Source organism: Narcine bancroftii, chromosome 7 (assembly GCF_036971445.1).
Source record: "Narcine bancroftii isolate sNarBan1 chromosome 7, sNarBan1.hap1, whole genome shotgun sequence".
Lineage (NCBI taxonomy): Eukaryota > Metazoa > Chordata > Chondrichthyes > Torpediniformes > Narcinidae > Narcine > Narcine bancroftii.
In genome coordinates, this window is record NC_091475.1 from 12,230,899 (window position 1) to 12,245,796 (window position 14,898).

The 14,898-nt window shown below is 42.2% G+C and overlaps 1 protein-coding gene across 8 annotated transcripts in view; it reads left to right on the forward strand.

The window, feature by feature from the left end:
* The first annotated feature begins 594 nt into the window (after nt 1–594).
* The window catches only part of LOC138738515 (transmembrane protease serine 2-like), a 48,195-nt gene continuing 33,891 nt past the window's right edge, over nt 595–14,898 (forward strand). For 4 of the 8 annotated variants that reach the window (XM_069888848.1, XM_069888849.1, XM_069888845.1 and 1 more), the window contains exons 1-8: nt 601–671; nt 1,571–1,632; nt 3,660–3,879; nt 5,226–5,342; nt 7,562–7,721; nt 9,233–9,319; nt 10,537–10,644; nt 14,474–14,600. In XM_069888848.1, coding sequence (XP_069744949.1) covers nt 5,322–5,342; nt 7,562–7,721; nt 9,233–9,319; nt 10,537–10,644; nt 14,474–14,600 — 503 coding nt within the window. In that variant the 5' untranslated portion in view covers nt 601–671; nt 1,571–1,632; nt 3,660–3,879; nt 5,226–5,321. Of the gene's footprint in view, nt 672–1,401; nt 1,633–3,659; nt 3,880–5,225; nt 5,343–7,561; nt 7,722–9,232; nt 9,320–10,536; nt 10,645–14,473; nt 14,601–14,898 lie in introns of all 8 variants that reach the window. The other 4 variants (XM_069888846.1, XM_069888847.1, XM_069888852.1 and 1 more) reach the window with 4 other exon arrangements.

Consider the following 14,898-nt stretch of genomic DNA (forward strand, 5'->3'; position numbering starts at 1 on the left):
CACAGCAGTATCAAATATCAGAGGCTATCTGTTAAAGGTAAGTGAGGAAACTTTAGGGAGATGTCAGAGGTAAGTTTTTTTTTTGAACCCAGAGTGATGGGTGCCTTCAGTGAATTGCTGAGGGTGGTACTGGAGGCAGGCACTATAGGGACATTGCAAAAAACTCTTAGACACATGGATGTAAGAAAATTTGAGGGTTATGGTTATGAGGGAGGGAAGGATTAGATTGTTGTGGAGTAGTTACAACACACAATGCTGGAGAAAATCACCAGGTCAAACAGTGTCCTTTAGGTAGCAAAGCAGAGACACATAACTGATGTTTCGGGGTTGAGTCCTTCATCAAAATAAGCACCCAGAGTTGTTGTGGTGCAGGTTTACATGGGTCTGCACGACATTGTGGGCCAAAGGGCCTGTCCTGCACCGTAATATTCTATATTAAACTGTATGGTTCTTTACATTATTTGCAGGACCGCCTTGATCTCTACATTGTTATGTTGATTGATCTCGTACCCAAGTCAGCAGTGAGCAGGCGATGAAGGGTAGCACTGGCTATCTGACATCAGCTTCCCATTGTGACATCCATCTGCTGTCTGAACTTCACAAAGGGTTGTTTAATGCACAGGTCAATTTCCAGCCGGAAGCTACAAGTGTGGGGAACTTGTCACTAGTGGGTAAGTGTTAACATAGCCCTTGGTGCCCTCCTGGTGTAACTTGTCATTTCAATCTTCCTCTTTGTAACCTGCAGCCTGTCCCAGCCGAGTTAGGTTGTTTCTCATCACTGTTGATGAGAATATTCGATATTTCTCAAGTTGTTCCCTTTCACTTTTTGTCATTCTCCACTTCTATGTAATGGTGGCCGTGGCCCAATTAGCAGCTTATGGGGGGATATTGGTCTAAATCTCATTCCATGAGGCTTGACTGGAAAAATCTCGTACTCCTCGACTCTTTCGCAGTAGCCCTGCAAGTTATTCTTGCATATCCAGCTCCCTTTTTGCAAACCCGAATTGAATGTGTCCATTACCACTAAGGGAAATGGGTTCCAAGTCACTGTCACTCTACATGTAAATTTTTCTCACTGGTATCCTTTGTCCATCTCATCAAAACTGTATTCACTGGTCCTTGAGCTGTTGGAATGTTTTGTTTGAACACAAGGCTGGAGAAACTCAGCTGGCCAGCAAAGAAAAAGACATATAACCAATGTTTCGGACGAATCCTTTATTAAAGTAGGTTAGGTATCTTTATCTTGGCTATATAGAGTACACTGTTTGACCTGCTGAGTTTCTCTGGCATTGTGTTTTTACTTTAATCACGGTGTCTGAAGACATTTGTGTTTTATGAATGTTTTGTCGAGTTTGATTCTGCTCCGGCCTGCCATTTCTTTTGATGTTGTGCACACTGTAGATCATGGGCTTTCTGCTTCTGGATGGGAAAGAATCCATAGAGCTATTTGGGGACCAGCTCTGAAGCCACTGGGGGAAGGAAGTTAAAAAGGGTCCTGGCGATTACTTTTGCTGTGGCTGATAGCAGCGAGGTGCCTCTGTCACAGCCGGACTTGTCTCCTTTCTTATAGATGGTCATCGTTACAGCATCTCTGCAGTCCTCTGCAATATCCCAGACATGGATGATGGGGCTGTGAGTTCGGAACTGAGTTTTCAGATTTCAGTGCAAATACAAGTGTTCACAAGGCTTTTAAATTTTTGAAGAATTTCCTGCTTTAACAATCTAAGCCAATCATTATTTTGTCCAACTCTTTTAAATCTGTTTTCTCTAAGAGGCACACCTATAGCCTCACTCCTAGATCCATTTCCACACTAACCTCTAGAACACACATGTCAAACTCTGGCCCGCGGGCTAAATTTGGCCCGCAATATAATTATATTTGGCCCGCAAGATCATTTCCAAAATGTATTAGAGGTGGCCCGCTGGCCGCCGTGCCAGTATAGCGCATGCACAGTAATACAACAAATCCCAGAATGCATTGGCGTCAGCCTGCTAATCGCCCCCACCTCCTCTGTTTACGTTGCAGGGTCTCACCGTGGACTCTGGTTTTGGGGCCTGGCCGGTGTCAGGGGAAGCCAAGGCCGCTTCCCAGCGCCCGGAACCGGAGGCCTCGGGCCTGACCTCACCAGGACCGTTGCCCACTCCCCCTCCCTGCCGCAGGCCGATCCGCGACTCACGGTGACGGGGCCGCTGATCCGCCGAGATGCCGCCCTACAGCGAGAGCCGATGCCCCCGCACTGTCGGTGTCCAACCCGATCGCCCGCAAACTCCGCCCTCCCGCACACAGGCCTGAGTAAGGATTTTATCTCAGGACAATCTTCCAATAGTTTCATGTCACAGTGATAAATATATTCCTGGTTAAAAATGGTCCTGCACCTGGATACAAGCTCATTAGCCATAAAACTTGAAAAGTGTGTAAATCAAAGGATATCTGTACCAATGGAAAAAGGGCATGGCAAATAACCCTGCTAGAGTTCATGCCCACAATCAGTCACCCATTTGATTGTTTCAGGAATCATGTTATTCTCCCACATTCTCAATAGCCCTCAGATTTTACTATTCGACAGCACACTAGCAACATTTGACAAATCCTCTATAGAGAAATATTATTTATTGAATATTTTATTTCTCATTTGTTAATGCTTCTGGAAAGAGTTTATCCAAAACTATTATTAAACATTTATTTTAATAAGAAAAAGTTTAACATTACATATGTTGAAAGAAGAGAAAACATGCAGATGTTGTTGAAAATTTTCAATAAATATTTAGTTCGGCCCTCGACTTAGTCCAAGTTTTTAATTTTGGCCCTCCGTGAATTTGAGTTTGACACCCCTACTCTAGAACATCACACAGTTTCTAATCCATGGTATCTAAAAGGGATACAAACTTCGGTGGTAACTGAACTCGTATTTTATCTCCATTGAGTCACTATTCTGTCAATAGCTCATCAAAATGAAGTATAACTCAGTTTCTTGTGCACAGTGGTGTCCTTATTTGCTAAATACTTCAAGCATTTTGTGCTTTTATTTATGAAATTAGGAAGCACATCGGTTTTTTTTTGCATAATAAAGACAGGAAAATTATTCCCAGAAGCCAAAGCAATGCTACCCAGGGGGACTGGGATGAAAGATAATTGGCCATAGAATTAAACCCAAAATGAGGAAAATATTTTTAAACGTTTACATTTTAAATTTAGACCTGCAGCACGGTAACAGGCCATTTCGGCCCCCGAACCCGCGCTGCCCACTTTACACCTCCGGTGCATTTTGAACGGTGGGAGGAAACCGGATCCCCCTCCTCCAGGGTTTTCACGCAGAGACACGGGGAGAATGGAAAAATTCTTTACAGACAGCGCGGGATTCGCATCCAGGTCCAGATCGCTGGTGCTGTAGAGATGTTGCGGTAACCGCTACGCCCACCTTGTCTTGTACATAATCTACTTTAAATTTAGATCCACTTTATAAAAGCCTAAGTGGAAACAAATCTAATTATCACATTGAAAAGAAATTTGGATGATGTACTTGAAGGTGAAAAACTAAGGCTAAAGTGAAATCGTTTTTATATCTAAGAGTCAGGCAGACAATGAATTAAATAGGTGTCTCTAAGATGTAATATTCCATGGTTTTCTATCCGTTGTCAACTTGCATTTCTTTCAATAGCCACCAGCTTCAAGTGCAGTCAACTTAGACAGACAAAGCAATTGCTGACAGAGGTCCATCAAACACTGAGCTTGAACGAAGATATCAGAAATTAAATGAACAAAGATGCAGTGGAGATTTGCAATGATTCAGTGAAGAATGGATTGAAAATGCCTTCATGATTCAATAACAACCCTTTGCTAATCAGAGGGAAACTCTGTACAGCAACAGATATATCCAGGTATCCTTTTTGGTGGGGAAGTCATTGCCCTTTGATTGGGCGATTCTGAAATTAAGGTCATGTCGGAATCTTGAAAAATTCTTGGAATGATGGTTTCATAAAACATGTTTGGGTCAGATTAGTATAGAAATGGATATTTGATAACTGGTGCTGAAGAGCCTGTTTGACTCTATAACACTGTGTTTTACTTTGCCATAGCTATAGAACTTGAGGCGAGTGATTCAAGTCTATTGTCATCTGATTGCACAAGTACAACCCGATGAAACAACGTTCACCAGTCCTTGGTGCAAAACACGCAGGCACACCACCATAAGTGATACACATACAGACAAACAAATCATATTCAGGACAAATATTTGTGTCTACAAATAAATAAATGTAGTAAATATGAGCGTCTCAGATGGTTAGTGTGAGCAGTTCCTTTGGTCGTTCAGCATTCTCGCTGCCCGTCGGAAGAAGCTGTTCCTTAGCCTGGCGGTGCTGGCTCTGGTGTTCCTGTATCTCTTCCCCAATGGGAGCAGCTGAAATAAGGGGTCCTCAATGATTTTGCATGCCCTCTTCGGTCAACGATCCCAGTAGATCCCAGTGATTCTCCCTGTCACTCTTATCCTCCTGAAGTCCACGATCATCTCCTGTCCTGTCCACGTTGATACTCAGGTGGTTACTCTTGCACCATATCACGAGATTATCTCCCTCTTGTCGTTAGTTGTTGCTGATGAGGCCAACTACTGCCGTGTCATCTGCAAACTGGATGACGCTGTCGGAGATTGACCTGGCGATGCAGTCGCGGGTCAGTGGCATGAACAGATTGTGGAGTCGCTGTGGTGCTTTGGTGGAGGCTGTGTCTTTAAACTCGAAGATAATGTTTCAAACTGAACTGCATACATAGAATAAAAACACAATGCTGGAGAACCGTTCTCTATCGAGCAAAGATGAAGATACATAACCAAAGTTTCGGGAATAAAATGGCGCGCCTGTCTACTTTTGCTCGTACCTTGATGAATGGCTCAAGCTCTTCAATCATGATGTTTGCAGACTTTCATGTTTTACTCCTGCGCACATATAATACTGAGTGAGTGTTGTAATGGTAAAGAGATGTTCTTTTAACCTATTCTTTATTCCAAGCATTGCTGCCAGGTTGAGTTGAAATTAAAGGCTAATGAAGGCTTTTGCCTCAGTACTTGTCACCACCTTGGACCGGGCTGACTTGTATCCCCTTCTCGTGTGAATAGCTGATAACCAAATACAGCTACGGAGGTGACTCCAGGACATTTTGGTGTCATTTTTAGAGCATTAAAGTTATTTGAATTTTGTTAATTTTCTGTCTCTTGTTCATCCTTCCATAGACTCATGACACATGCATGAATTTCTTCCATTGAATGCCAGATTCAATCAGGATCCCAGTGGTTTGAGGAAAATTAGCGTACATCAGTAGAATTGAAATGTCTTTCTTCACCAACACAGTGAGTAGAAGACTTTACAAACAAGAAATTACTCAGCTTTGTCTGCAGTATCAGGGGGTGTTTTGGGATGAATTTTCTTCTTTCCCTCCTTGAGGCTGGTTTCCAAATTATGTCAACGTATGAAAAAAAAAGCATCTTTGGAGATGAGTTAAAACTGGCTGAAGATTCTTGTGTCTGAACGGCTTAAATATAGAACAGGGATATGTTTTTGGCGCTGTATCACAGTCACCTTTGGTCAAACAGCGACTACTACAGGGAAGAGCTTAATTCTAGAATATTCATGATTTTACTCCCTACCTTCAATGTCATTTCACACTTCATGAGTCTAACCTTAAGGTCATCACGGGCATGTAACAATACAAATGGGATGTGTCGCCTATTGATGCAACAGCCAGCTGAAATGAGGCTTGTGGCCTAATACACTTCAGTGTCTGTTTATCCAGAGGGTGCATTGTTCATTCACCACAAGTTATTGGCCAAGAGTAAGCCCTTAACTCAGGTGGCCAAACTATGGCCCCCAGGCCAACTGTGCCCCATTGCCCATTTTTAAGTGGCCCAGGGTGAATTTTTTAAATAAAATAGAATATGACCCATTAGAACATAGTCTCATAACAATAAATTGTACTGTATGCACTTCTTACTTTCATCACTAGGTGTCACTGCCATTTTGAACAACTACTAGACTGACTGTTGCATCAATGTTACTCATTGATGAAAACCTTTACCTCAGTTAAAAAAAAACTTTTACCTCAGTTGATTAAACATGGCTGAACTGAAAAAATTGAAAAAAAAAGCAAAGAAAATTGCAGTCCTGGTGGGAAAATGAATGCTTTAATCATTAAGATGGACACTTGGGCCTTGAGCTGCATTAACTGCAAGTTGTGGAGGACTGTTGGAGACTACATCATTCCTTTCTTGATATTTTCTCCTGTTCTTAATTTGCATCCAGCTTTTTATTTTGAACTGCTTTTTCAATGAGTGTTGTTAAAGAGTTTTGATGTGTTCATTTAAATTAAATTTAAGAGAAGCATTTACAGAAGTGCTTACTGTAATATGAGTACAATAAACTACTGTAATGTTAAATTGTTCAGTGGGGTTGCATGGTTATTTTGACTGAAAATGAATTTTTGATTGGACAGGGGTTTTCTGTTCTAAAAACATCATTTTTCTGGTGGTGTAACTGGTTGAAAATTACCAGGCTGAATATTGTTTGGCATCTCCAACAGTCCTCCACAACTCGCAGTGAACGACTGGGAACAGAAGTAGCAGGCAAAATGTTTGGCTACACCTGCTGTAACTGATTCTCCAGGTGATTGAACAGTGCAGGGGAAGATCATTCGGTTTTTATAAAATTACTGCAGAAACTACCCGTTCTTCTCCCATACCTGTTTTTAATTTTTATTTCTAAAATTTTCATATTCTTCATTTCTAAAGCAAGTGAGACTTTGCTTCTACTTCTGTCCTGTAGATTTTCTGTACATTAAAAAGACAATGTTCCGTCTTAATGATTATATGGCAGTGATCTGGTTCTCTTGCTATTCACTTAATGTTTTTAACAGTCCACTATCAACAAAATAACATGGGCAGGGGTGAGAGTCCAATATTAGATTGGAAGAGCTGAAAGAAGAATATTTTTGAATGGCATGAAATGACTAAATGTGGGTTGCAGGGAACGGTTAACATGGTTCCCTATCCCCTCTGCCAGTGTTCTCCAATCCCGCTGCCAGTTCTATCCATCCTCACTGCCAGTGTTCTCCATCTCCACTACCGGTGTTCTCCATCCCCACTTCCAGTGTTCTCCACCCCCACTGCCATTGTTCTCCACCACTGCTGCCAGTGTTCTCCATCCTCACTGCCAGTGCTCTCCATCCCCCGCCAGTGTTCTCCACCCCCACTACCATTATAAGAGAGACATAGAAAGGTATTTATCTGCTTCTCAGGTGATGGTTTTCTACTCTCAGTGCCTTTACTACTGGTTAGCATGGCAAAGAAGCAATTAGTAGTTTTCCGTGTAACGTACAAGATTTCCTGTTGGTGTATGATCCCGAGTGTAAGTGCTCTTTTTTATATTTTGGTCAATCTGACTTTATTTTACTCACTCCAACTGGACAGGGGTGTTATACACTACTATGTCCTTCCTCCTATTGGCCCAAGTGGAGTTAAAGAGCATGAAAAGTCCATTTTTCAGGGACCTGTTCCTTTCTCCTTTTCTTTTCCAGGGAGGTAATCCCCTTACACATTTGCATTATGCACGCAATACTCTCCGGTTGTTTCAGCCAAGCTCTTCTGTTATATATGTTCCACCCATATCCCGTACTCATCTACCTCCAGTTTATGGAAGCCAAACGTTCAATAAGAATAGCTTTGTTGCAATGACAGGTAAGGAGAACACTTTTCTTTCCAAACCATTTTATTGCACCATGTGGCATCTGCAGAATATGAACAAATCATGAAATCCAGCGTAATTCCAACTAGAGCTTGGGTGCCATACGGAGAGAGTCTTGCAGTATTAAACTGGAGACGTTACACTGAGGTTTAATCTGATTAAGTCATTAAAGATATCCCAGTGACATCTCAGGGGACAAATCCAAGCGTGGTCTGTAAGGGACCACAGTGATGCTAAATGGAGAATGAATGTACCAATGTACATTGAATGGAAATTTATGGATGTGACATTTGAATTTAATTTAATTTGGACATGCAGCACAGTACCAGGCCCTTCCAGCTAATGAGCCCGTGCCACCCAAATACCCCGATTATCCTCCAATCCCCGTACACTTTGAAGGGTGGGAGGAAACCGGAGCACCGGAGGAAACCCCTGCGGACACAATGAGAACGGACAAGTTTCTTCAAGGCACTGCCAGATTCGAACCCGAATCGCTGGCTCTGGAATAACGTTGGGCTCACTGTTACACTAACTGTGCCGCCCCTTTTTAAAACATTTATTTAATAAGTCACAATAATTCAAAACTATGGATTTTACATTCATAAATTCAGATATAAATAGTGACATTTTCCATTTTCTCCCCATCCCTCCTCCCCCCAAAATAAAACTCCCAAAAAGAGAAAGAAAATAAAGAAAAGGTGTTATCTGGTTATTATCCTATTTTTATTGACGCAATGAATCATATTATATATAATATTATATTCGGTAACATATCTTATACTATCCCTTTAAGAGATGGAGGTTTGAATCTGGCGATCACCAATGAACTTTATAAATGATCTCTTAAATTCTAGGCAATTTCTTCTAATGGAATACAGTGATCTATTTCTATTTACCAGCACTGGATTTTCAAAGATGTTTGAAAATCTTTGCATTTTTTTGCTATGCATTTTTTTTTGCTGCTGCGAAAGCAATTATAATAAATTATTTTTGCGATCTGTCCAATTTTAACCATAAGTCTTTATCATTTATATTACTTCATAGAAAAAAAATTGGATCTTGAGGTATTTTATTTTTTATTATTTGATTTAATATTAGATTCAATTCATCCCAGAAAAATGTTACTTTCTCGCATGTCCAAGTGGAATGTTGTAATGTACCATGTTCTTGCTTACAACAGAAGCATTGATCCGATAATGTGGGATTCCATTCTTTAACCGTGTCGCCCTTTGAGAAGATTTTGAATAGTTTTTGTGGCAAATAAAGTTTTATTTCTGGGGGGAAAAAAGCTGCTTATAAACTAGTTAAGGGCATGAGAGTTAGGACAGTGGTCGTGAAGCTTTAACAACTGATAATGGAATGGATCTGATATGCAGGTTGCCAAAGATGTTTTCATCCTGTACCTGCCCATGGAAGTCAATGTAAACAGCAATCTCTTCAGTTGATGATAATCATGTGCGAACGTAATAAAGTGGGTTCTTCGAATACTTTCTATATGTTGCAGCTAAGAAGAGGAATATTTTCATTGGTTTAATGATTGCTGGTGCACTATTCTTTTTTGGGATCTTGGCAGCCATCATCTGGTATTTCAGTGAGTATTTGAAAAATGTGACGTATTTCCTACTGCCACATAAAATCAAGAAATGTTGTCCTCTGCATTTTCTCTCTGGTGCTTCCTCCGTGAATTATTAAGGCAACAGGAGGGCCAGAGGAGCTTAAACGCAAAGATGGTGGAGGTACTCACTCAGCAAGTCCCTGGGGTGGGGTAAAGATGCGCCGTAAAATTCCTGATATCGGGAATTCAAGCAACCAGCAGTTTCAATACACTGATCTGACATTTACCAATCCCCACAGGTGCGTCGGGTTTGGGCCTGTGCAAATAGCAGGCGGACGCCTGAGTAAAAAGGCTGGGGGGGGGGGGTGGGGGAGGAGGAGCACAGGTCAGCAGTTAAAAGATGATCATTGGACATGGATAAGAGGATGGGAGATGAGAACTGATCATGGGGCTGGGGGGGTGAAGCGAGGAGTGTGGCTCTGAATGCAGAGCTGGAGGAAAGGAGAAGGGGAGAGAGAAAGAGAGGAAATGACAAGAGAGAGAGGAAAGCAGACATAGAGATAGGCAAAGAGAGAGTTGGGGGGGTGGTGAAGGTGACATTTCATGCCAAATCCAGAGGATGACCCTGTAGGTTTTCAATTATTCAGGCAAACGATTAACGCGTTCATTGCCATTTGACAACGTTAACACCCCCAGCTGTCAATGTCGCACCCTACATGATTGAATTTAAGGGACAGAATACAATGCATTGGTCTGGCAGGTTTAATACACCGGAATAAGAATGACAATTAGTATAGAAATCAAAAGCAAACCATGTAAAGAACTAGCAGAAGGAGATGTAGAAATAACGATCCTTTTGCAATCTTAGGATGTCCTCCACTATTTTACAGTTAATCTCTGCACTCCAGTTCTGAATATCTCCCATTCTCTTTGTCCGAGTATCTAGATCCCTAAGGCCATCTCAGAGCTAAACACTGGAATTCTCTTCCCGAGTGTGCCTAAAACTAATCTGTAAGACCCATCCCTATAGGTTACTTTATATTTGTCTCTTGGCTTAGTTTTTTGTTCCTGCACACATTCAAGACCTGCAGAAATGAACTTAATTATGCCAGAATTTACATTTTCATAGCATGCTTTCATTCAGATTCCATTGTAACATTAGATTTGAAACAATATAAATGTTGGTTTCTGCGATGTGATGGGGCAAAATTTCACCCAAGGGCCTGGAATCTTATTGATGTTTTTGCTTGCAGTTTCGACTTCCCACTGTATACCATGTGGATATTCTACTGGGTGTGTAGCCCCATTACAATGGTGCGATGGGGTGCCTCAATGTCCCAGGGGCGAGGATGAACAATGCTGTAAGAAAGATTTTACAATGCCTTACACTGAGACTTGTAACCCTCCTCGTAAAATTAATATTTCGAGGTCTGCTTTAATATGTTTCTGAGGATTTAATGATGTGATGTTTCAAGATTCTTTTATTGTTATGTAATAAAACAGAGAATGTAATATTACTCGAACATTCTTTTAATCTCCCGTAATGCAGACAGTGATTCGGCATCAGCATAAATTGCCCAGCACCCCTTACAGTCAGAGAAAGAGAAGCAAAAGAGACTCCCTTCAGAGTCACTGAGTGTCCGTGGATTCACCTCCAGTGCTCCCGCTGCCTCTGTAGCCACACAGACTTTAGTCCAAGCCATCGGTAACCCGAGCTCCCGATCCGAACTTCTGACATGATCAGGAAGCCCATATGTTTGACCATATGTTTCATAATCACTAGTTACTGAGGTAATGGTTAATCTCATTGTGGATAAGGCTGGAGGAGTGAAATCAAGCTTTGGTACTTCTGTGGTTCTATTGTGAGAGTGGGATAGATGTGCTCCTCCAGGCCCCAACAGGAATGTTCCTCTTTCTTGTCAGATTGATATTCACTTCCCGTTCTGACAACCTGATAAAACTGGCATCAAGGCACGCTTAGCGTAAAAGTTATAGCGCCAGCAACCGGGACCGCAGTTTGAATCTGTTGCTGTCTGTAAGAAGTTTATGCTTTCTCCCTATGTCTGCGTGGGTTTCCTCTGGGTGCTCCAACTGTTCAAATATACTGAGGATGTAGATTAATTGGGTGGCATGGGCTCATGGGTGGGAAGAGCCTGTTACTGTGCTGTATGTCTAAATTTATATTTAAAGGCACCATGTGAAGAAGGTCTTCACTGATTGCTGGGAAAGCATGCTGGGTTCTTGACCTGGTTGTTCTATCCAGCAGCACGTAGTATCAACCATCATCCCAAATCGTGCGACCGTCATTGTTCACCCACTAGCAGGGGACATCTTCAATGGAGTTGCTAAACTTTTGTTGGAAAACCAGCAACGCTAGCCTCGTCTCAATGCGGGAGGGTACAAGTCAAGTCAAAATCATTCTCAGTTCCAATAGCAACAAATCCTCACTTAGCACCCACAAAAGCAAAGCTTTCATCTTTGTCAATCTGGGTGTCAACCCAGTGTATGGTGTAATGTTGAGCCATTCAAAACAGGCGGTCCCAGATATGATTCATGTTATGGCATCATATACTTGCCAGAGAAACAAAGATGCACCTGATCCTACATTGTTTCCAAGGATTGTTTGGTGAACTACTTTCTCTCCTTCAAGGAAAACAGTACCACAATCCCTAGCCTTTGGTAACCTATCCGACTTATTCTTGAAGCAATTTAAGAAAATACTTTTGGAATTGTTTTAGGCTTTTCACATACTAACGCGCAATGATAACTTTAATAAACAATGCTTCAAACAGGCACAGTGAGCAAAGAGCGGCAAGGTTAGCACAATGCCATCACAGCGCCAGTGACAGGATTTCGATTCCAGCGCTGTCTATAAGGAGTTTGTACGTTCTCCCCGCATCTGCGTGGGTTTCCTCCTGGTGCTCTGGTTTCCTCCCACCATTCAAAACGTACCAGGGGTGTCAGTCAGTTGGGTGTAAATGGGAGGCATGGGCTCGTGGGCCAAAAAAGGCCTATTACCGTCTAAAATTTAAATTCTGATATGAACGGCTCAATATTACATACTGTGTGATTCACCAGAACAATCCATTCTAGCAGGATATTGGACTTTTATAGTTACAAGTGAAGTTAGGAAGTGTTAACTGGAACATTCTCATCATCCTTGAGTGCAGGGTTTCATTTTTAGATAGAAGATACCGGCATTGTCCCCACAGAATGCCGCACCAAGAGGCAAGAAAAGATTCCAGACACAGATTTTGTCCCAGACAAACGTGCCCAGCATCTGTGGCTGGAATCGCCAGGTTGGCGATTTAGCAGGTAGGCTAGGCTGCTATTTGAAAGGTGCAGGAGGAGCACACAGCCCAGTCATTTCACCCGGGTCCCAGAAGGACTACCCGGGATCTGCAATTTGAAAGCGCCTAGCTACCATGATTGTATTAAAATCATACAGAAATAGCTGGAGGAACTCAGCCAATCTCGGAGCGTCCATAGGAGGTAAAGATATATTTCCGGCGTTTCAGGCCTGAGCCCTTCTTCAAGGAATAAGCAAAGATGTTGGAATAAAGACTGAAGACTTTGACAGGAGGAGGAGTGCAGGCCAGCAAAAGGTGTTAATTGGATATGATAAGAGGATACTTCTTAGACTACCACTGAGAGTTTTAACATGGACACTGGGAGCAGCAAGTTTCACCCTGTTTGGCGCACCCAGGTTAAAACTCTGCTCGTTTACTTGAGGAAGCAAAGAGAAAAGGTACATTTCAAATATCAAGAGCCCTGCATCCTGCAACATCCCTACATCTCTGGCCCAGTGTTAAAGGAACTTTTGAAGCCAGAGTGGATCTATCAGCCACCTTTGTGCACACCTCAAAGCTAAAGGTTGTGTGTCGTGCCTTACACGAAAATAAGAAAGCAACAACAGCTGTCACTGGAAAACCAAAAGCAACTACCACTGCCCATTGTGAACCTTTGTAAACAGCCCTATCACCCGTGCCCATCTTTAACCAGTCAGAGGCATTCAGTGTGCATAGTGATTGCATATGAATCTCACCCACACCAAGTTTATTATCATCTCACTCCACATATACAACCTTAATGTCCAAACCAGGAAATGTACATCTGAGCAGTTCGCTCAATCCTAGAATTAGAATGAAATATTCAAATATGGGGTTAAGAAAGAGATATAAAGGGATGGAAAAGTGGAAGGAAAGCATTGTTCACTTTGAAAATTTCTAACAAGCAGTAAAATTTAAAGGGTGGATTGCCCTCTCTCTCTCTCTCTCTCTCTCTCTCTCTCCCTCTCTCTCTCTCTCTCCCTCTCTCTCTCCCTCTCTCTCTCTCTCTCTCTCTCTCTCTCTCGCTCTCTCCCTCCCTCTCTCTCTCTCTCCCTCCCTCTCTCTCTCTCTCTCTCTCTCGCTCTCTCTCCCTCTCTCTCTCTCCCCGTCTCTGTCTGTCTATATGTTTCTTTGTCTCTCTCTGTCTCTCCTTGTCTCTGTTTCTCTGTCTGTCTGTCTCTCTCTCTCTTCATCTCTGTCTGTCTGTCTGTTTGTCTGTCTCTCTCTTCATCTCTGTCTGTCTGTCTGTTTGTCTGTCTCTCTCTCTCTTCATCTCTGTCTGTCTGTCTGTCTGTTTCTCTGTCTCTCTCTCTCTCTGTCCCTCATATTTATACAAGTTTAGGGGCTAAGGATTGCTGTTAAGTATAATTTAAAAAGGACAAACTTCAGGTGGCATGGGTTAGTGTAGCAATTAGCGTAACGCATTTACAGCACCAGGCAATCAGGACTGGGGACTGTAAGGAGTTTGTATGTTCTCCCCTTGTCTGCATGGGCTTTCCCCAGGGGGCTCCAGTTTCTTCCCACCATTCAAAACGTACTGGGGGTTGGAGGTCAATTGGGTGTAATCGGGCAGCATGGGCTCGTGGGCTGAAAGGACCTGTTACCGTGCTGTATGTCTAAAATTTTTTAAAAGTGTACAAAGAAATCCCATGGACAGACATCAAAGATGAAACTGCATCCTAAACAGATCAGGAATCCATTTGAACAGTTGCTTGTTAAATCAAGGGAAGGGGAAACACTTTTCTGGACTGTTTGGTCACATTTAACCATTAGAACGAGCATATTGGTTACCACCCATCCGAGGAATTTTGTAATGTGGTGACAAGATTTGTTGCAATTTAGTTCTCCACTTCAATTACAGATCAGTTGGTGAGTTCGGACTTTGTACTTTATGCCAAGAGTAAGGGTGATGGTTGGAGGCCAGTATGCCATGATAACTGGAGTAAAAAGGATGCAAAACAAGTCTGTAGAATGATGGGATACCCCAGGTAATGCTGAAAAACAACAGTGCATTTCTGATACATTCCCTGACTTTTCTTATTTCAATCTGCTACTTCGTTCCACTGAAGGTTCCAAATGGAATGCATTTAAATGTTAGAAGCTAGCCATTCTCAACTTTCTTTTCAGCTATATAGACCCCACTCGGACCCTGTTCAAAATTTATGTGTCCCCTTCCTTGTGAAGCAGTCAGGTTTTGGTTTCTTCTGAACTTCTGTTCTACGGACTACATTACAAACATTTGTATTGCATGGGGTGAAAAGCTAACAAGGCTTTTACTTAAATGTG